Genomic DNA, 23,642 nt, shown 5'->3' with positions numbered 1-23,642 from the left:
ATGGAAAAGGAAATGGGAAAGGCAAATGAGTGGGCAATTGGCGACCCGCTCACCTGTTTCACCCCAGGGCAAAGCACCCAAACACTGTCAGTCTTAGACGTTTGGCAGCAGACTTCCAGAGCTCAGACACAAGGCCCTAGCGTAAGCTGGCCACTCCGGCGGAGGTAGCAGGCGTTGCCACACCGCAAACAGAGGCAGCCAGGGGGGAGAAACTGCCCTTACCATTAGGGACATTTTGGGCATGACTCTAGCCAGGAAGCGAACTGGCAGAGAAGAGATGCTGGCACCACCACCAGCAGCAGCATTGAAAAGGCGAATGAGTGGGCAATTGGCGACCCACTCACCTGTTTCACCCCAGGGCAAAGCACCCAAACACTGTCAGTCTTAGACGTTTGGCAGCAGACTTCCAGAGCTCAGACACAAGGCCCTAGCGTAAGCTGGCCACTCCGGCGGAGGTAGCAGGCGTTGCCACACCGCAGACAGAGGCAGCCAGGGGGGAGAAACTGCCCTTACCATTAGGGACATTTGATTCATGACACTAGCCAGGAAGCGAACTGGCATCGAAGAGACACTGGCACCACCACCAGCAGCAGAATTGGGAAAGGCGAATGAGTGGGCAATTGGCGACCCACTCACCTGTTTCACCCCAGGGCAAAGCACCCAAACACTGTCAGTCTTAGACGTTTGGCAGCAGACTTCCAGAGCTCAGACACAAGGCCCTAGCGTAAGCTGGCCACTCCGGCGGAGGTAGCAGGCGTTGCCACACCGCAGACAGAGGCAGCCAGGGGGGAGAAACTGCCCTTACCATTAGGGACATTTGATTCATGACACTAGCCAGGAAGCGAACTGGCATCGAAGAGACACTGGCACCACCAGCAGCAGCAGCAGCAGCAGAATTGGGAAAGGCGAATGAGTGGGCAATTGGCGACCCACTCACCTGTTTCACCCCAGGGCAAAGCACCCAAACACTGTCAGTCTTAAACGTTTGGCAGCAGACTTCCAGAGCTCAGACACAAGGCCCTAGCGTAAGCTGGCCACTCCGGCGGAGGTAGCAGGCGTTGCCACACCGCAGACAGAGGCAGCCAGGGGGGAGAAACTGCCCTTACCATTAGGGACATTTGATTCATGACACTAGCCAGGAAGCGAACTGGCATCGAAGAGACACTGGCACCACCAGCAGCAGCAGCAGCAGCAGAATTGGGAAAGGCGAATGAGTGGGCAATTGGCGACCCACTCACCTGTTTCACCCCAGGGCAAAGCACCCAAACACTGTCAGTCTTAAACGTTTGGCAGCAGACTTCCAGAGCTCAGACACAAGGCCCTAGCGTAAGCTGGCCACTCCGGCGGAGGTAGCAGGCGTTGCCACACCGCAGACAGAGGCAGCCAGGGGGGAGAAACTGCCCTTACCATTAGGGACATTTGATTCATGACACTAGCCAGGAAGCGAACTGGCATCGAAGAGACACTGGCACCACCAGCAGCAGCAGCAGCAGCAGAATTGGGAAAGGCGAATGAGTGGGCAATTGGCGACCCACTCACCTGTTTCACCCCAGGGCAAAGCACCCAAACACTGTCAGTCTTAAACGTTTGGCAGCAGACTTCCAGAGCTCAGACACAAGGCCCTAGCGTAAGCTGGCCACTCCGGCGGAGGTAGCAGGCGTTGCCACACCGCAGACAGAGGCAGCCAGGGGGGAGAAACTGCCCTTACCATTAGGGACATTTGATTCATGACACTAGCCAGGAAGCGAACTGGCAGAGAAGAGACACTGGCACCACCACCAGCAGCAGAATTGGGAAAGGCGAATGAGTGGGCAATTGGCGACCCACTCACCTGTTTCACCCCAGGGCAAAGCACCCAAACACTGTCAGTCTTAGACGTTTGGCAGCAGACTTCCAGAGCTCAGACACAAGGCCCTAGCGTAAGCTGGCCACTCCGGCGGAGGTAGCAGGCGTTGCCACACCGCAGACAGAGGCAGCCAGGGGGGAGAAACTGCCCTTACAATTAGGGACATTTTGGGCATGACTCTAGCCAGGAAGCGAACTGGCAGAGAAGAGATGCTGGCACCACCACCACCACCACCACCACCACCAGCAGCATTGAAAAATTGGAAAGGCGAATGAGTGGGCAATTGGCGACCCACTCACCTGTTTCACCCCAGGGCAAAGCACCCAAACACTGTCAGTCTTAGACGTTTGGCAGCAGACTTCCAGAGCTCAGACACTAGGCCCTAGCGTAAGCTGGCCACTCCGGCGGAGGTAGCAGGCGTTGCCACACCGCAGACAGAGGCAGCCAGGGGGGAGAAACTGCCCTTACCATTAGGGACATTTGATTCATGACACTAGCCAGGAAGCGAACTGGCATCGAAGAGACACTGGCACCACCAGCAGCAGCAGCAGCAGCAGAATTGGGAAAGGCGAATGAGTGGGCAATTGGCGACCCACTCACCTGTTTCACCCCAGGGCAAAGCACCCAAACACTGTCAGTCTTAGACGTTTGGCAGCAGACTTCCAGAGCTCAGACACAAGGCCCTAGCGTAAGCTGGCCACTCCGGCGGAGGTAGCAGGCGTTGCCACACCGCAAACAGACGCAGCCAGAGGGGAGAAACTGCCCTTACCACTAGGGACATTTTGGGCATGACTCTAGCCAGGAAGCGAACTGGCAGAGAAGAGATGCTGGCACCACCACCACCACCAGCAGCAGCATTGAAAAATGGGAAAGGCGAATGAGTGGGCAATTGGCGACCCACTCACCTGTTTCACCCCAGGGCAAAGCACCCAAACACTGTCAGTCTTAGACGTTTGGCAGCAGACTTCCAGAGCTCAGACACAAGGCCCTAGCGTAAGCTGGCCACTCCGGCGGAGGTAGCAGGCGTTGCCACACCGCAGACAGAGGCAGCCAGGGGGGAGAAACTGCCCTTACAATTAGGGACATTTTGGGCATGACTCTAGCCAGGAAGCGAACTGGCAGAGAAGAGATGCTGGCACCACCACCAGCAGCAGCATTGAAAAGGCGAATGAGTGGGCAATTGGCGACCCACTCACCTGTTTCACCCCAGGGCAAAGCATCCAAACACTGTCAGTCCTTGGCGTTTGGGAGCGGACTTCCAGAGCTCAGACACAAGGCCCTAGCGTAAGCTGGCTACATTGGCGGAGGTAGCAGGCGTTGCCACACCGCAGCAAGTGCAACCAGGGGGGAGAAACTGCCCTTACCATAAGGGACAATTAAGGCATGACACTAGCCAGGAAGCGAACTGGCAGAGAAGAGATGCTGGCACCACCAGCAGCAGCAGCAGCAGCAGCATTGGAAAAGGCAAATGAGTGGGCAATTGGCGACCCACTCACCTGTTTCACCCCAGGGCAAAGCATCCAAACACTGTCAGTCCTTGGCGTTTGGGAGCGGACTTCCAGAGCTCAGACACAAGGCCCTAGCGTAAGCTGGCTACATTGGCGGAGGTAGCAGGCGTTGCCACACCGCAGCAAGTGCAACCAGGGGGGAGAAACTGCCCTTACCATAAGGGACAATTAAGGCATGACACTAGCCAGGAAGCGAACTGGCAGAGAAGAGATGCTGGCACCACCAGCAGCAGCAGCAGCAGCAGCAGCAGCAGCAGCATTGGAAAAGGCAAATGAGTGGGCAATTGACGACCCGCTCACCTGTTTCACCCCAGGGCAAAGCATCCAAACACTGTCAGTCCTTGGCGTTTGGGAGCGGACTTCCAGAGCTCAGACACAAGGCCCTAGCGTAAGCTGGCTACATTGGCGGAGGTAGCAGGCGTTGCCACACCGCAGCAAGTGCAACCAGGGGGGAGAAACTACCCTCACCATCAGGGACATTCGAGGCATGACACTAGCCAGGAAGCGAACTGGCATTGAAGAGAGACACTGGCACCACCACCAGCAGCAGCAGAATTGGGAAAGGCGAATGAGTGGGCAATTGACGACCCGCTCACCTGTTTCACCCCAGGGCAAAGCATCCAAAAACTGTCAGTCCTTGGCGTTTGGGAGCGGACTTCCAGAACTCAGACACAAGGCCCTAGCGTAAGCTGGCTACACCGGCGGAGGTAGCAGGCGTTGCCACACCGCAGCAAGTGCAACCAGGGGGGAGAAACTACCCTCACCATCAGGGACATTCGAGGCATGACACTAGCCAGGAAGCGAACTGGCATTGAAGAGAGACACTGGCACCACCACCAGCAGCAGCAGAATTGGGAAAGGCGAATGAGTGGGCAATTGACGACCCGCTCACCTGTTTCACCCCAGGGCAAAGCATCCAAAAACTGTCAGTCCTTGGCGTTTGGGAGCGGACTTCCAGAACTCAGACACAAGGCCCTAGCGTAAGCTGGCTACACCGGCGGAGGTAGCAGGCGTTGCCACACCGCAGCAAGTGCAACCAGGGGGGAGAAACTACCCTCACCATCAGGGACATTCGAGGCATGACACTAGCCAGGAAGCGAACTGGCATTGAAGAGAGACACTGGCACCACCACCAGCAGCAGCAGAATTGGGAAAGGCGAATGAGTGGGCAATTGACGACCCGCTCACCTGTTTCACCCCAGGGCAAAGCATCCAAAAACTGTCAGTCCTTGGCGTTTGGGAGCGGACTTCCAGAACTCAGACACAAGGCCCTAGCGTAAGCTGGCTACACCGGCGGAGGTAGCAGGCGTTGCCACACCGCAGCAAGTGCAACCAGGGGGGAGAAACTACCCTCACCATCAGGGACATTCGAGGCATGACACTAGCCAGGAAGCGAACTGGCATTGAAGAGAGACACTGGCACCACCACCAGCAGCAGCAGAATTGGGAAAGGCAAATGAGTGGGCAATTGACGACCCGCTCACCTGTTTCACCCCAGGGCAAAGCATCCAAGCACTGTCAGTCCTTGGCGTTTGGGAGCAGACCTACAGAACTCAGACACAAGGCCCTAGCGTAAGCTGGCTACACCGGCGGAGGTAGCAGGCGTTGCCACACCGCAGCAAGTGCAACCAGGGGGGAGAAACTACCCTTACCATCAGGGACATTCGAGGCATGACACTAGCCAGGAAGCGAACTGGCATTGAAGAGAGACACTGGCACCACCACCAGCAGCAGCAGAATTGGGAAAGGCGAATGAGTGGGCAATTGACGACCCGCTCACCTGTTTCACCCCAGGGCAAAGCATCCAAGCACTGTCAGTCCTTGGCGTTTGGGAGCAGACCTACAGAACTCAGACACAAGGCCCTAGCATAAGCTAGCTACACCGGCGGAGGTAGCAGGCGTTGCCACACCGCAGCAAGTGCAACCAGGGGGGAGAAACTACCCTTTCCATTAGGGACATCTGAGGCATGATTTCAGCCAGGAAGCGAACTGGCAAAAGATACTGGCACCACCACCAGCAGCAGCGTTGGAAACGGAAAAAGGTGAATGAGTGGGCAATTGACGACCCACTCACCTGTTTCACCCCAGGGCAAAGCATCCAAAGACTGTCAGTCCTAGGCGTTTGGGAGCGGACTTACAGAGCTCAGACACTAGGCCCTAGCGTAAATTGGCTACACCAGCGGAGGTAGCAGGCATTGCCACACCGCAGCAAGTGCAACCAGGGGGAGAAACTACCTTAAACATTAGAGAGAAAAAATTTAACTTTCCAAGCTAAGAGCTGGGTAACCCAATTTGGGCAGATTGAATTTAAGAAAGGCAATCTGCTCCATCAGATGAGGTGCCATGCGTGAGCGCTGTGGACTCAGTATGTTTCCAGTCATAGAAAACACGCGCTCACTTTGAACAGTGGTTGGCGGACATGATAGAAGCTGCTGCGCAACCCATGAGAGTGCAGGCCACACACTCTTCTTTTCATCCCAGTAGCTAAGAGGATCAACATTAGGAGCAGAAGGAACTTCACAGAGGTAAAGTTTGACCATTTCAGCAGCACTACTCTCCTTTCTGCTGCTAGCTCTGTCAGATGGTCCAACTATACTGCCAAGTGCCTCTTCCCAAAACGCAGCTGCTCCACTCAGCTGTGTTGTGCTGCTTGTGGCACTGCTGCTGATGCTGCTGCTAGGGGTAGCAGACCACATCATCTCTTCCTCCTCCTGCACCTCACCCTCCTCGGACAGCATTCCCATTTTACGCTGCCAGTCACGCACCTTGTTGACCAATTGCTCCCGGTAGCTACTGAGAACATTGAATTTCAAAGCTAGCTTTCCCTTAATTCTTGGATCACAAAGGCACGCTAGCATCATTTCGGGACTCTCTTCCATTCGCTTGCGAAGGTGTACTTTTAGCAGATCCTTCAGCTTCCTGACTATGGCTGCTACGTCAGGATGTAGAGTGCCACCTTGAACAGCCTCACGGTTTCCAAGGAACACATCCATCTTGCTGCCTAGATGGGAGAACACTGGGATTACCTGGGCCAGACTGGCAGTGTTTGAGCTTAAATTTTCTGTGGCATCCCTGAATGGTTTAAGGACTGCCACTAGCTGGGCGATCACTGTCCAATCCTCCCTATTCAATGGAGAGGTAATCCCAATATTGTGCTCTGAGGCAAGATTATGGATTGCCCTCTGCTGCTCCAAAATCCTCTCTAGCATGTCTAACGTGGAGTTCCACCGTGTACTGACATCCTGACGTAGGCAGTGTACGGGAAGACCTGACCTCTCTTGCTCTTCCCTCAAAAGTTGGCTAGCCTTAACACTATGGTGAAAGTGCCCAGCGATCTTTCTGCAGCGGGACAGAACTACTGCTGCCACATTAGTTCCTTCTGACATTGCTGCCTTCACTACAAGATGGATGATGTGGGCTGCACAGCGCACACCAACAATATGACCATCTCGCAGCGCTTTCACCATATTGGCACCTCCGTCAGTTACCACAAAACCAACTTCAACATTGGTGCCCGCCTCTGCTCCCACCCAAAGGCTAAACATTTTCCTCATCGCATGCAGAATGTTTTGGGAAGTGTGCTTTTCATCCATCACTTCTGCATGGAGAAGGAAAGATCGGTAGCCTGCTGCAGCAGCTTCCTTAGACACACCGGGCTGCCACCAGTGTGCTGTCAAAGAAAGAAAGGCATGCTGGCCGCTAGGTGCACTCCACAAATCTGTAGTGAAATGAACAGACTGACCAGCAGCCTTGGAAAGCTCCTCTTTCACTGCTGCAACACAGGACCGATACAATGAGGGGACAATGTTCCTGCTGAAAGTGGAACGTGACGGAACTGTATATTGTGGAGCCACAGCCGCCATCAATTGTTTGAAAGGCTCCCCTTCGATCATAGAGAAGGATGCCCCTCCAACAGCAATGAACTGACCAATCAGTCGCGTTACTTTATTGGCCTGCTGTTTGGGCATTGACCTTTTGGATTGGAATGCCACAAATTGTTCCAGGGTGGGCTGGACATGCAGTGCTCCAACCTGCCTTGGTCTCTGGCTGCCAGCACTAGTTGCTGCTGCTGCTGCTGCTGCTATTGGCTCAGAAGAAGAAGCTGTTGGGGTTTTTCCACGGCCACCAGCTATGCTGCCTGCACTAAGTTTTACCTCTGCATCTTTCCCCAATAGCACAGCGTTGTGTTGAGTGCTGAGGTGATGCTTCATGCTAGCACTGGTAAAATGGCCAGACACTTTCCCTCTGCTTATTAGCTTCCCACAATGTTTGCACTTTCCATAGCGCCCTTCTTCAACATTTTCAAAGTGCTCCCAAATTGGGGCGCGCATAGCCTTGGAGTGTGCCTTGGGTGCTGCTCTTACTGCTCGGGGTGGATCAACAGAGGCAGAACTAGTGGTGGTGGGACTGGTGGTAACAGTACTGGCCATAGTGGGACTGCTAATTGCTTTAGATTTGCTAGGTTTTGCTGCTGCTGCTGGTGGTGGTGATGGTGATGATCGTAGCGGAGAAGGTGGAGGCTCAGGGGAAAATTGTGCACTAGTCATTTGGACACTGCTCCCTGAGGAATCTGATTCCTGACCACTCATCTCCTCTACTTCCTCTGGCTCATAGTCTAGCTCTTCATTAGCCAGATCGAATGGAATTCCTGCTAGGCTGGAGCTAAGACTGATATCGTCGTGAGACTCGTGACTAGTAGTAGTGCGAGCAGGAAGAATAGACTCTGCACTTGGCCTCTCAGTCTCAGGCTCCTCTGCTACCTCGCTAGGTGGAGTTCCACTATGTGTAGCCCTCTCTCTAACTGTCTTTACAAAAATTTTGTAAGGACTTGGTGGCTTGCTAGAGGTACTAGGAGGACATGGCGTGGCGGTACCAGTGGGAACAGTAGGCGCAGCACTAGTGGTGGTAGAGGCGGGGGTGGTGGTGGTGGTGGTTTTCCCTACAAAGGAATGAGATCGCTTTGGTTTGGGACCCCTCTGAGTCTTGCTGCTAATTTGGCTCTGCTTGGTACCTTGCATGCTGCTGGTGGATGGGGAAGATGCTGCTTGGGGCAAAAGGCACTTCTTTTTAGTCACTGGGCTGGTACTACTTGTGCTACCCTTTAACTTTGAACGTGCTTCTGGTGCTTTAGGCTTTCCGTAAAAAACCATAGAGCTTGTGGGCCTAGCCGCACTACTACTGCCTGCTTTTGGTGCCTTTCCTTTACTTGATGATCCTTCAAGCAATGCTTCCCCAAATGATAAGCGAGAGCTTGGCCTACTTGGCCGACTAGACTGACGCAAAGGCTGCATCTTAGAGCTGGTGGTGGTGCTGGTGGTGGTGCTGGTGGTGGTGGTGGTGGTGGTGGTGGTGGTAGATGGAGCTTGTCCCTCCTTAGTCCCAAAAGGAGGATCCATTTCAAATTTTGTGTTGTGTGTGTAGTGTAGTGTAGTGTAGTGTAGTGTAGTGTTTAAAAAACTATAAAAAAAAAATAAAAAAATAAAAATAAAAAAAAGGAAAAACGAATTAAAGACAAAAAAATTAGAGGAAGTTCTCTTCAGTGCTACTGCTTAAAAAGTAAAACTATGCACTACTGCACTGTGCTGTGTGCAATCTGCCAAAATCCTAAAGTTATTTAAATTATTAACTCAAGATTAACTATTTAATAACTAGCAGTATTTTATTTTTAATTTGAATTTACACGGGCCTAAGAGCTTAGCCTACTACTATGCTAGCCTAAAGCTATATTTCCTTACTATAAGTCTACCTCTAGGCAGACGCTCTCAAACCCACTAAGCTAAAGTGAGGTTAAATCAGATTCAGTATATGATTTATTAATTAATATTAAGTTATATAATATTAATAGATTAGAACTAATTTACTTATATATTATGTATTATAGATAGAAGAATATAGATTATGAATTAGAATTTAGAATTAGAATTACTTATATTATAGATTATGAATTAGAATATTATTATTTATAATATATTATAGATTAAGATTAAAGAAGATTAGAATTATTTTAGTACTACAGCTAGTAGCTTGAAGCTTTGCTTAGTACAGCTCGTCACAGTCAATTTTTCTTGAAAAGAATTAGAAATAAAATAAAATGTCACAGCAAAACAGTTATCTTCACTGCTTGCTGCACTCACTAGCCCAACAAGTTCACTTCACTGATGGACTGAGGTGAGCAAAACACTAAGGGTACTTTTAATAAAATTGAAATAAAATGTAAAATAAATGAGAAAATCTTTGCAAAACAGTTAACGTCACTGCTTGCTGATCAAAAAAAAACACAGCACTTATGCGGCTGCACTCACTAGCCCAACAAGTTCACTTCACTGATGGACTGAGGTGAGCAAAACAAATGAAATAAAATGAAAGATTAATTAAGAAAAATTGACTTGGTCTCTTACTGTTGCTAAAACAAAGCACAAACTATAGAGCTGCAGCACCAGTACTAATAAGATTAGCTGAACTATACGCTAGTAGTAATTAATTAATATTATTACTTTTATTTATAGCTAATTTAATTAACTATTAAGATAAGAAAGAATTAGAGAATTATTGATATTACTGATTTTAGATTAGACACTAGTAGATGTTCTGAATGTCTACAGTACACTCTACACTAGTATACTATTACTAACTATAACTGACAAATATATATATTTTATAATGAATTCAATTATTAATTATATTAATTAATATTACTGATTTTAAATTAGACACTAGTAGATGAATGTCTACAGTACACTCTACACTAGTATACTATAGTATATATATATATATGACTGACAAATATATATATATATATAATATTATAATGAACTATTAAATTATAGATTCTATTAAATTGTAATTTATAAATTCTATTTAATTTATTTAAGCAGGACAGGCAATAGGCACTAGTGCCAGCCCAGGGCAAGGGCACCCCAGTGCCACTGAGGCACTGGGTGCACTGTCAACTCAACAGCACTTACACTAAAGTTGATGACAAATTAATTTTAAAAAAATTAAATTAATCAAATTATTATTATTAAATTAATTATATTAAGTAGCACTGAAGTGAGGATGAAGTACACTGTGAGAAAGGCTTACCAGTCTCACACAGAACAGAACAATCTCTCTCTGTAACGCTCGGATGCAGCACAGCAGTGTTGCCAAAGCAGTCACAGCGAAAAATGAATGGATCTCTCAGGCAAGCTCTGGTCTTATAAAGGCGCCTTCAGAATTCAAAAAACAGCAGCACAGGCATTGGACGAGACCCTTAGCGTTACGTCACAAGAGTGAGCTGATTGGACAGACGAGGATCAGCTCACTCCTGTTTGAAATTTTGGCGGTTGCGCGGCAAAAACGAAGACGATCACGAAGAATCTTCGATTCTTCGTGATTGTGAGTCTTCGTCTTCGCCTACGGTTTGCCGGCACTGTATTCTGTTCTACGTTCCTTCGGAACGAACAAAAAAACGGCCTCTTCGTGCTCGTTTTCATGTTCGCCCGAAGACGAATGCACAAGTCTACTTTTAACCCTTTAAAATTTCTCCTTTTCTAGAAATACCCACCATGGTGTTATAAAAACATCCACAAATGGGGGAAAAGTGTTGCTTTTGAGTTGCGTACCTATGATATGTCTATGAATTTGATATGTATATGAAGTCTTTAGAAAGGAAACGTCGTTCTTGCATATACTGTCCTTGCGTTCTGCTGTTCCAGTGTATACAATGTGAACATGTGACCATATGGACTATACGCCTGCTATAACCAGACAATGTGTACCAATCGGACAAGGCACGGCTTTTAAAGCAGGGTTTGTCGCTCTAGAGGGCGACGGCAGACTGAATTTTAATTCAAAATCTAAAATTTTAAAATTTAGGGTACAATAAGCTAAACCATATTGATTTCTTAAGCTACGTCTGTAGGGATGTTCTCGGCTCCTGCAAATACAAGCTGGTTCTTAAAATACTACAGAAACGCTCGGCTAGACTGATTGACATACAATTTAAGAGCCACGCAGAAACTTTTACTAGCCATGCTTTTGCTTAGGAAAATCAATACGCCAACACAAAAAGTTAGGCGACTGGTAGCCACATTGGGATTGAGAGTTGTTATATATTCCTTACATTATTGCTGCATGACACTGGACAGATTGAGTGACAGGTGAAGCATTTCAGCTGCACTTCCAGCGTTGTTGTCGTAGGTGTGTTGCTTGCGGTGGATCTATTAATGTAAGCAGGGGCATTGCTTATTTCAGTTTTGTAATAAGAACACACCTATCCTAGGTCGCAGATTGAATCCATGCCATATAATGACTCACCTTCTGAGATTACCTGCATAGAAGGTGTCGCTCAGCATTTCCCCCGCCAGTGGAACGGAGAGTCTGGGGTAAAACCATTGACCGGTCACACAATCCCAGAGCTGGTCCGTGAAGCTCCGCGTGTCTCCGCTAACAAGTATTACCGCACACGCTCTTTGCGCTATTCGGATCTATTTTAATATTATATTTCGGAAGGTGTAAGGAAAGTTTTTTTGTCGCAAACGGTCTCTGTTCTGTCCGCTTTCTGTTTTTTGACCCTTTAGGTTATTGGCTTCTAAATTGTCTTCTACAGATTGCAGAGTATTTGCTATTAAGTAGTCCAGGGAGTTTCCACGCAAGTCCTTGAATGTTAATAAGAAACCACCACCTGTTTCCATCTTAACCGCCTGGTGTCACATATACCCATGAGACAGTATACCCATGAGACAGTATACCCATGAGACAGTATACCCATGAGACGCTTCACCCATTAGAAAATACATACCTATGAGACACTATACCCATGAGACACTATACCCATGAGACACTATACCTATGAGACAGTATACCCATTAGAAAGTACATACCTATGAGACAATACACCCATAAGAAAGTACATACCCATGAGACAATAACTACCCAAGAGACACTGCACACTCATGAGAGTTCCTACTTGACAGCTCCTAGACAGCTGACCGTTCTGATCATCGCCAGTAACTAGAGCTTGTATCTTCCCCACTGTTCTTGAGATACTATGTGCAATGACATCTTACCATGTGACACCAAGGCCACCAAGTCTATGTCCTTCCATTCCACACAGACTCTCACAATGCTCAGCCAGCTACTTATCGATATACTTATCTGAGCATCCTGGGAATCTTAGACTGCAGGCGGAGTGCCAGAGGTCAAACAAGCCTTCGCTTGGACACTACAGACTTTATCTTTTTATGAATTAAGCTGGAATATCTAGCGCATCTAACTTCTTTTTTTACTTTTAAAGAATTCTACGCTCTGACAATGTAGTGAAATGAAAACATTTTCAGGGTACATTTAGGGAAAGCGTTTATCTCTGCGGGAGCGCTGCATGAAAGGGAGAGACGTCAAATAATTATTACTCAGAACAGACAGCAGCTCTGCCAGCGTAATGCATGGAAGCAACGCGCAGTAAATGGCTCTAAGAAGGGAAAATCAGACTTTTTTTTAAAGTCAAATTGTTTTATTAACATTTTTCAAAAATATAAATTCAGCAAAATAATTGAAGGGAATACTTAAAAAAATGGGACAATTTTTTCCCCCAACAATTGTATATACATATGAGTATTCCGGGGTCAGTATTGTACATGCTGTATTCAGACCACGTAATTGGCACAGCTCTGTTTGGGCAAAATTATTCAGATGAAACGTTAATGTGCCTATCGTCTAGAAGTGCGGAACGGAAACCCATTTGGCTAGGCTGGCATAGCTCCCAACAGTCCCGATTTTTGCGGAACATTTCTCTGACCTCCTCTGACTGACCCTGGGAGCTGTAAAATCAATGGAGCAACAGCATAGACCTTTAAATCAGCTCCTACATGGCCACCTCGTGATGTTCTGCAGCTGAGCGCTGCTAGGTAGATCGTCCTGTAAGGAGGGAAGGTGGCCACGCCCATGACCACACCCACTTCCAGCCTAGTCCCACTTACTTCTGCCCCTTCCCACCTATTGCCATACTCCTCAACCCCGGTGTCTCGGTTTGAACCCTGAAATGTTGGGGGTAAGGCAGTGGCATATTCTGGCCTAAGGGTCCAGGGGGTGATCAGGCTCTCTGTAACGCTACTAGTCAATGGGCCAGTTTAAAAAAGAGATTACTGATCTCCCCAACTGGCCCACTAATGGTATGGAGGGCTGTGCTGAGTCGGCACAGTCCTCCATGATTTCCTTTCATGCTGTGCTTCCTTTAAAGGTGGAGCACCTAGATATGACATCATATCATGACATCATATCCTGGCACCCACTAGAAAAGTACAGCGGCAAGAGCCTAGAGGGCCTAGAGCAGCCCTGAAATACGGCACTGGGGTAAGGAGTGACTTTTAAGAAATAAAGTACAGTAAACTGAGCTTCTTGTTAACGTAACGCGAACTCATTTGTATTAATAGAGTGTGGAATTATGTATAAAAAAATATGATTTTGATGCAAAGTCTGGAGCTTGGTTATATCACCGTAGCAACCAGAAGAATGGTGCAATCAGCAGGAACATTCCATGGGTATTCCAGCCTTATTTTCTATGTAATGACCTATATCTATAGGGTAAGAGTTCTAGTCTAAATGGTCTAAATGTAGCAATCCCAACCCAAACCAGTGCTTTCCGTGATCTGCCCTGGTAGAAACCTGGGGAATGGAGAAGAATCGGATCCAGCAGTGACCGGTCTACTAATAACACAAGATAAGGTGCTTTATCCATATTATCAAAGTATAAACATACCAGTAAACCTCTAATCAGATAAATATTTCACAATTCAAACAAGTTGCGTATAAACACCATTTAGATACCGACGGATATGTTTTCCCCAGAGAAACGAGCCGCAGATAGAATTCATGCCCCTCAACGCTCCTGATTAGGGAGCCCATAGTGATGGGAAGGTGCCCACAATGTATCCATGCGAAACATACCTTTATGAGTCAGGCTTTATATTCATAATCGGGAGTCATGGTTGCTATCGTCTCATTAATAAGCCACAATTTGAAGTGTGAAGAATCAGCCTGGTCCTGTTACCTGCCACACGCGTGTGCATGATCATGCGTATGGTACACACATGCTTGAGTGACTGGACAATCCCTTTCAATGATCTCCATTCCCAGGATACCAGCTTTTGGTGACGACAAATTAAGGTGCAGGCTGATATATCAAATAAAACTAAAAGCTTCTAAGAATGTTTGTCCGTCCGCAAGAAATCTGAAGATACTCAGGATTTAGTGAATTAAAGATGCAGTTCCACTTATATTTTGTTCCAGTTCCAGTATAAAATCACATCGCACAGCTCTGCGGAACATGACGGCGCTACATAAATCAGAAATAATGATAACATTATTTGGCTCTTTGAGCCTCTTAAACCAATACATCGTAGCAGGACTGTCTTTTTATTAGTATTATTTCCAGGAAGCGCTTTGGCCAATACCGGTACTGGGAATGTGGTTTCAAATGTCGCGTTTAGTTAAATTTAGCAGAGTTGATGGGACAGCACCTTAACGGGAACAATGCGTGACAGTGATGGAATCCACAAATATAATCTGTACCTTGAAAGACAATGTATAGATCAAGAGAACGATGTAGCCTTTTAAGAACATTTATTTGAGTCGCAGTCTGCATATTGCCTTTCCTCTTGATCTATACATTTTGCTTCTCATTCTTCGTGTTTTATAAGCATAATAGCCTTTATGTGAAAGATTCTGAAAGGCATTGTCAGTTGGGACACGGGTGTTCTAGTAGGTATTTATTCTGTGCTGTCCCAGAGCTAAAACAGCAGCATTGAAAATCTGGCTGCTCCAGGATCCGCCGGATCCCAAGATCACCCTGATCCCAGTTTATAGGATCCTGACCAGGCGCAGAAACCACCAGTCCAAGGAATTCATTAGCTGCACATGGATGGAACTGATTACTAAATCTTGGGAGGTTTCACTTTTTTCCCCCGTGGCTTCTTGAGGATAGGGCTCGGTGGTCTAAGTCTGGAGCTGTTCACATGCTCTTGTATTGAAGTCTCGGTCGCTGCGCGCTCCGAGTTGCTCTCTGTCTGCTGTGGGACTTGTGGAAAACCATGGCTTCGATAGAAGAGCTTGGCGTGTGTGAGTCCCCGTTACCGGTCACGCGTACCGATCTCTCCAAGAAGATAGGAATAGCCCAAGTAAGTGTTTCGGAGCCAGCGTGTTACGCGCTTCTATATGTTTTAGAGTCTCTGCTTGGAATTTCAAGCCTTAGCCTCTGTAGTCAGCCCTCATTGAAGGGTTAATGGGCCCATATCATTCACAGAGCCATAACCTCATGTGCCTCAGGTTCCCTCATGCTGAATTAATAAAGGTGTTATCAGGAGGATTTACGTTTCATCTGGCTTTTACCCCCCTGAGTCCCTGTATCTTCACCCGAATCTCAGGGTAACTGGGCTAATTTTCAAGGTCATACACTTCTTTAAGCTTGACTCTGCATTAATAACTGACCGGTCTCACCGGTAAAGCTGAAATCCCTGCTTGAATTCAGGTGACTAGGTTCATGTTATCTTTACCAAGCAATGGCTTCCGCAAAAACCATTATTAGAACCGTTTGGTTGTCCGCATTGGCTGGTTACTGCAAAATAATCTTTTGACAGACTATTATAGGGTTAATATTTGAGGAGTCCCAGGATCAGCTTATTCAGAAAGCACCTGGTTACGCATTTGGCCGCTGCAGTAGAATGTAAGCTCTTCGGTTCAGGAATCTCTTTTTTTATTAAACGATTACCCCTTGATAGCAGTATAGCTTTTATCCGGGGGAAACTGAATGTTACATCAACACCACCTTTGGCATAACGGACCGCTGGGGTTTCTGTAACTTTCTGGGCTATAATGAAACATAAATAAATAAATAATATATATATAATCAAAACAATTGAAATAATTTACACGCCGGTCCAGCTTCACAGAGCGTCACCAATGAATTATTATTATTTTATTATATAAGATCCCGATTCTAATGTTTTATTGTTACAAGTTGCTTTAACTGTTCGAGGGTCAGAGCGGTTCTTTGCACTCTGGCGTTTTCGGTCCTCCCAGCCCCTTGTTAACTCTATATGCCCTGTCTTTTTTTTTTTTTCTCGTCTCTCATCACATGATGTATGAGCTGACAAGGGATTGGCCAAAAATATTACCATAGCAACATCAAAAGTTTGCGGTAGTATTACCTTTTATGTTTATAGTGCCAACAGATTCTGTAGCGTCATGGCATTCATTAAACGGACAATGACGGACGGTTGCGGAGGGCTCCGATGGTTATTGCGTAGTGTATTAAAGAGGAAGCAGAAATTACTCTGTGCTATGTTACATATAATGTAAGGAAGTTATTTACTGAGGAGGTGGTAGATAAGTGGAACAGCCACCCAGCAGAAGTGTTAGAGGCTAAAACAGTAAAGGGAGTTGAAATATTCATGGGATAGGCATACGGCTCCTGAATCTAAGACGAGACTGATTAAGGTTTAGGTCTTTATATCAGGAAAACCAGGCGACTTGATGGGGCTGATCTGCCGGCAAGATCTTTCTATGTTTCATGTATATTTGATTACGTATCCCACTCCCTTTTTTTTGCACTCGGAGGGTTAATCCCTTTTGGTTAGTAATACTACTGCTGAGTTGAAGGTAGTTTGAGGGCGAATCCCCACGGGCCAGATCAATAAGTAAACATAGACACGCAGCGTGTTTCTTTTTAGTCATACGTGTGCGTGTTCTTCTTTAAGCGGTGTGAGTGAGTGCAGGACTGTCCGTCTGTCTGTCTGCTGGGTGGGTACAGTAGGTGGCAGTGCTCGTCCACCGCTCGCTGAGTCTTCTCAGGGGGTGTGAAGTTCTTGAAATGTTTCATTCATAAGCAGCGTGTTTCTAAGGGCTGATACACTCAGCACAGGGGACCTCGGAGACTTTGCATGTCTGAGCCGTGACTGCGTTGTGTTGTATGGAGGGTTTCTATGGCACGTCTGTGTAGGCTGTTTGTGGGACGTGTTGGGTGACAGCGCAGCCCACCCACCAGCGGCTCCGATCGCTGAACTTAAGTTCCTGAGTCACAAACTGCTGGACTGACTTATCTGCTGGTCCTAGAACCAGAAGGACCAGGACTAACTTCATCCACAGGACCACTTCAACGATCGCAATGGTCTCTGTAACTGTAAGTATTCGGGATTGCCTATATACTTTATACTAGTTTCTTTGCATTGTCCTTCAACACCTACAGAAGTCTCAGACCACAGCGGTCTCCTCCTGAGATGTGACAGGCATTTCTCTCTAAAGGAACTTAATCTGGTTTTGATGAGTTTGCCCGTGTAACATCTGGCGTGACGGATTATATATCCTGGCACACGTCGCGACCTTGTATACTGTCACATTCTGTAGGATCCCTCGATGCTGCCGCAAAATCCTACCTGCGCGGCTTCCATCCATCCGTCTGATCGACGACGGAATGATAATCACTGTAAGGGTCATAGATCTAAAGAAACGCGTGACCTCCTTTTACTTTGGTGAACATGGACGTGGCACGGGGGTGTGAAATTTGCCCCTATTAAAGATCCAAATCTGGAAAAAGTGTCTCTCACTATAATGGTCATCGCGTTAAATTTCTGATCTGTCCATTTTTATAAGGATTATAAAAAAAAAAGAGAACAGACAGGAACTGTAACCACGGTAAAAAGCTGATGCCTTAAATTAAACATTTTACTAATTAATTCCATATTTAATTGTATTTAGAACTCCAGGTATGTTTTATAGCGCCAACAGATTCTGTAGCGCCGTGGAACGAATTATACAGACAATGACATATTTCAACAAAACGTATGAACCCTGATGTAATGTAAGGAGGTTTTACTTTACTGAGAGGGTGGTAGATAAGTGGAACTGCGTCCCGGGAGAAGTGGTAGGCGTACGTTTTCGTCTTTTATTATTTTTTTTCTTGTGTTTAAATGATATCCGCAGAACTCGTAGTGCTTTTAGTTTGCGCGTTGAAGGCTATTCCTCGAGTCAGCATAGTTTAGACGACATGTCCCCAATCTGCACATTTTCCGTTTAAATAAGATGACAGGTGGATATATGGTGGGTTTAGAGGAGCACCGGGGGTCAGACCTGTACTCCAGGCTGCGTCTTAATCATTTCCCGACTGTATAACTATTCTTGTATAAACCAACCCGAGCTCTGCGCTCCTCTGTGTGAAAAGGTCGGGATCGGGTTCTTGGAGTGTTTATAACCGCCCGTTTTTTTAAACATCAATCGCCTGCGTATTGACGCGTTTATTCGGATCGCGGTGTAATTAACAATAGGGTTGGAGGATCGGTGACCCTGTAAAGCTCCTCGATACATTTCATGTGTAATAAAGCAGGCAGGCGGTAGGGTTCGGGCATCGGCGCTGCTTTGTATCTGGTTTCCGGGGTAAAATCGTGGCATTAGGGATTTCTCACCAGCGGATTTAGAAACCGGTGACCGGAATTTTATAGACGATAATATTAGGTACTTTTAGCCTGTTTGCTGGTTCTTCTCCTTTAATAGCCATCCGTAGCCCCCTTTGGACTGACTTTTATTACTTAAAATTCATTTAGCATCGATTTAGCAACAATGTCTCCCGTGCACTACGGGTTTTATATTTTATGTTTTGCTATTTAAAGAAAGACAAAGTTAATAATATGAAGGCCTTGAGGTTCTAAATCCTTCAGATGTCATCTTAGGAGTTCTCCTTTGGGGCAGGAATGGGCTTTATCTTCTCAAAGCAGACCTTGGGTAATAAAGGAAGGCCGCGGCTTTACCCGAGCGCGGGGTTTACTCGATCGCGTTAAACATCGGCTCTGTATTATTGGGCTGACCCCAGTGAGCTTCTCCAGTATAATACAGAGTTAAACTGGGAAGATGACATTTCTAACTGGTGAATGTTCCTTTCCTATTACACTAAACTCCCTTTCCTGGAAAGAGAATGTCATCAGGTTATTTAGACCAAGGATATCCAATCTTGGTTAGAGTAAAAAAACTGAAAGAGTTTTAGGCTATCTCTAAACTTAGGAAAATGGGTTATAACCAAGAGGTATGTTATTCTTCACGTGGAAAACCACTATTTATTTATAAATATCTTCTCTCTGCACACATTATTGTTACTTTTAGGGCCGTAGAACCCTGCGATACCCTCAAACCCAGCAAACGTTCCGAGCGCCTAGAAAAGAGGGGCATCGAGGAGTTTGGTCTCAAAGAGGGAACGGCACTCTCAAAACGGGAAACTGGGGAGATATGGGCTAAATGTTCAACTAAAGAACAAAAACAACAAAATATAAGATGCCAAGGATTTTACAGAAACAAAGCCAGTGAGATCAGAATTAAAATTAGGGCAGAGAAGGGAAAGTATGTTTTTGGTGTAGATTTAAAAATATCCCCGGATTCTTCACGGGCTCCTCCGATCCGTATACAGGCTGCAGACTGTTTAGACTATACCGCAGGCACTATGATTAGTATTGGACTAAACATTGTGTTATAATCTTTACAGCTGTGTGATATAGGGAACCGTCAGATGGTCACGTGCCCCTGGCCAGGCATTAAAGTCCTTGTGTCGACTGAAAACCCGTTAAAACATCCTATTAAAGTTAATAGTGTAGATCTTCTCTGTAGACCGTGTGAGTTTTTCTGACGTTCCTGTTCTAAATAAACATATATTGTTATATTCCATGTCTGTGCATGCTGCACACCTCCCAAGCGTCTGTTTAGGAAGGACCTAAATCCCTGATGCCCCTCTCTCCTCCCCTGATGCCCCACTTTTCTAGGAGGTCAGAATGTTTGCTGGGTATGAGGGTATCGCAGGGTTCTACGGCCCTAAAAGCCCCAACAATGTGTATAGTAAAAGAACATTTTGGAAAGCCCCGGTAAGCGGTAACGTAAGTAAAGTCGGCCTGTACCCAGTCTCTTATATTTGGTAGAGAGGGGTGGCTTGCCAAAATAATTTTGATTTTTAAAGAAAAAAGACTGATGTTTTCTCGCTTTTCTTTCCTCCGCAGTTGTTGAATTCCTTAAGCGGCGATCAAAATGCTGCCTGCAAGCACGGCTTGTGCTTCAGAGACGGTCAGCGGAAGGTGGACTATATCTTGGCGTACACTTACAAGAAGTCCTCTGGGAACAGGACGCCGAGCAAGAAGTCCCACTCTAATAACTCCATGCACAGCGTGCGGAGCGGGAAGGAAGGTCATCCGCTTCCCGGTGGGACCAGGGACCTGGAGTCGGCCGAGGCGGAACCCAAGGTGGATTATCATGAAGACGACAAAAGGTTTCGCAGGGAAGAGTTTGAAGGGAACCTGATAGAGACCGGTCTGGAACTGGAGAAAGACGAAGAGGTAATGACTTTAAACCTGCTCAGGTCCAGATTCTTCCCACTGTTGCGTTCTTTGTCACTTTATGCCTTCTACGTATTCCTCGAAGAAACGCATTTAATGTTTAGGCCAACTTTTGAAAACCAGGCAAGGGGTTTGGTGGTGAATAAGATGACGTTGTGTTAAACAGACGATGTAATCCAGCGAGAGAACTAGCGGGTTAATTAATTTTTTTATTTCAGGATGAATGTCAGACGGTTAAAAATCAAAGCGTCCACCCACGTGTAAAGTAAACGTCACACCCAGCTTCCTAAACCTATTTGGATAAATGTAAATGGCTGGTATGCGTGTTCTGTACAGGCGTGTCATCGTGTGATGCTGTGTCACCAGAAGTGGGCTCTTGGCTTCTCCACTTCCAGCCACCACTAAAACCTCGTACGGCCCAGTACAAGAGGCTTACGCGTTCTCAGGCTGGACTGGCAAACTGGGCAAGTGCCTGGTGGACTGGTTCCAGATGCCCCGGGGCTGTTACTTTCTGATGGCCCTCGCGCGGCAGATCCGGTGCTTTAACGTGTGGCTGCTGGCTGGAAACACGTGGCTACACATGGCAGTGTGTAAGAGTATTGTACTTCGCGGCCGGTGGCCTTAAAGTGCCAAGGTCACTTTTGTTCCCCGGTCTAGCTGGTTATTCACATAAGCGATTAGGCGATAACTGCATCGTATTTTAAATTAGTGACTTTCAGTAGAGTAGAAACAAGACTTTTTTGTGTATTTTAAACCTGCGTTTCAAGAATAAAATCTCAGTGAAGGAGATTAAATATTGTCCGCCGTCTGAATCGGCTGATATGATTAAAGATGTTGGTAGTCTAAAGGGCAATGAAGGTGCAAAGTAGTGCAATCGCCACAGCAAACAATGAATTGTTCCAGCTGGTTACGTCTCTATTTCCTGAATATCTCTTTGTATATAAACCTATTAAGGATGCTTTGATCCCAAATGTTTCCGCTCCTTGAATTCAGGATTTGAACCGCGGCTTGAATGGGGTATCCGTTTTTAGAATCTGAATTGTGTTTTAAACGGTGAAATCGGAGAGCCTTCACCTGCGTCACGGAACAATGGAGCTTATTCTGTTCCATTTACCTTCTCGTGCTGCTCTTTGTGCGGCGGGAATACGCGATTTCCTACGGCCGTTTCCTCTATCTGGCAGACGGATAAAAATAATATAATAATAATAATATCAACATTCTGCTTGTGTATTGTTGCAGCTTCCTAACAGTAGAAATATAATATAAAGTGACTTATCGACTAAACACGTCTCAATGAGATGGGCAGTGGTTTGAATAAATTAAGATAAGCCTGCGTATGATAATCTCAGTATCGGATCTTCTGATGCTACAGAAAATCTGTTTTGATCTACAAATTGTTTAATTCCTACACAGGCAAACGCTCTGTATCAAAACTGTCTCTATAGGAGGGAGGTGGGTAAGTGGGACAGCCTCCCAGCAGAAGTGGTAGAGGGTAATACGGTGAGTGGATTTAAACACGCATGGGATAGACATACGGCTCCTGAATCTAAGACGAGACCAACGACTGATTAAGGTTTGAGTCTTTACAGCAGGAAAAGTTTTTATTGCAGGAAGAAAAGCACTTTGTAGCGTCTGGCTTCTTGTCATTGGATATCATTAGTAAGTTTAAATGGTGTCGGAGAGGCATGGGGTAGCGCAGATAGCATCTGTTTGGTTCAGCGCGTATAATCGGATTAATTTAATTGGATAATTAAATGAGTCATCCTCTTAGAGAATGAATTTACGAATGCAACACACATACTGATTGTTCACTTCTAATAAATATTGGGTGGTCTCAGGGCCGGCCCAAGGCAAAATGCCGCCTGGGGCGAATTTTAAAATTGCCACCCCCCCCCTTATCTACCCTTCCTCTCCCCCCCCCCCTTGTACTTACCTTTCAGCAGTCCTGCGGTGAGTCTCCCTGTTCGGTCTTGGTGCCGGCTTGTAATGCTGAGCACCGGAAATCTTCCGGCACTCAGCATTACAAGCCGGCACCGAGACCGAACAGGGAGACTCGCCACGGAGGAGAGAGAGAGAGAGAGGGGCGCCGAGCGGGTACTGACCACTCGGCGCCCCTTTCTCTCTCTTTCGCTTTAAAAACATTTTAAAAAAAAGGGCTTGGGGCGGCAAAGTGCCGCCCCTTCAAAAGTGCCGCCTGGAGCGGTTGCCCCACTCGGCTCCATTGTCGGGCCGGCCCTGGGTGGTCTTCTATTAACCATATGAGCACCAGAGGTATGAGAACAATGCATTGGATTAATTAATGATGTCACATCGTTCCCTTGTCATGACATTTATTATTAGACACGGGAACAAGGTTCTTCTGAAACCATAACTTGGACACGGCAGAGAAGCTTCAGAGTTTGCCCCGGAGTCTCACCCCAAAGCAGTGCTTCACCCGGAGACTACGGGTCAAACCCGGTGCGTTCTCGGGTAGACTGAGGTGATGAGAGTTGTTAATCGATTTTCTTAATTTGTTTATAAATAATGTTTGTACGATTTTAGGCAGCGCACATTCGGCGTTTGTGCAAACATTTCTTTGGGCAACAGCCCCAAAATCTGTAATAAACGTGAATTCCCTTTATAAATGTTTGGGAGATGTTGTTTGTCTTTCTCACACCCCGGAGCTTTTAGTGGAATTTACTGTGTACGGTAAACCATCTGTCAAGCAAAACAGAATGTGTGCGTTATATAATGACAATGAGAGGCGCTTAAGGTTTAGAACGCAGTGTGATATCTTAATATATTTTTTTTTGGCTGTCAATGCTATTTTTTCCTTTTTTTAAATTAAGTATAGTGTTTTTTTTATTATTTTTTTTTATTATTATTCTTTTTAATGTTGGGTGAAAAAAATGGAAAATGAAACTTTTTTTTTTTTTAAAAGCTTCGGTCCAGTAGTAAAGCTTCGGTACA

At 46.4% G+C, this 23,642-nt stretch overlaps 1 protein-coding gene across 3 annotated transcripts in view; it reads left to right on the top strand.

Annotated features, from left to right (window-relative positions):
• Positions 1–23,642, top strand: part of ANO1 (anoctamin 1) — a 74,207-nt gene that overhangs the window by 22,721 nt on the left and 27,844 nt on the right. For 2 of the 3 annotated variants that reach the window (XM_053448778.1, XM_053448777.1), the window contains exon 3: positions 20,361–20,693. In XM_053448778.1, the coding sequence (XP_053304753.1) occupies positions 20,361–20,693 (333 nt within the window). Of the gene's footprint in view, positions 1–17,228; positions 17,510–20,360; positions 20,694–23,642 lie in introns of those variants that run through there. The other variant, XM_053448779.1, reaches the window with a different exon arrangement.

This window comes from Spea bombifrons, chromosome 10, assembly GCF_027358695.1.
Source record: "Spea bombifrons isolate aSpeBom1 chromosome 10, aSpeBom1.2.pri, whole genome shotgun sequence".
NCBI lineage: Eukaryota > Metazoa > Chordata > Amphibia > Anura > Pelobatidae > Spea > Spea bombifrons.
This window is presented reverse-complemented; position numbering and strand designations above follow the sequence as displayed.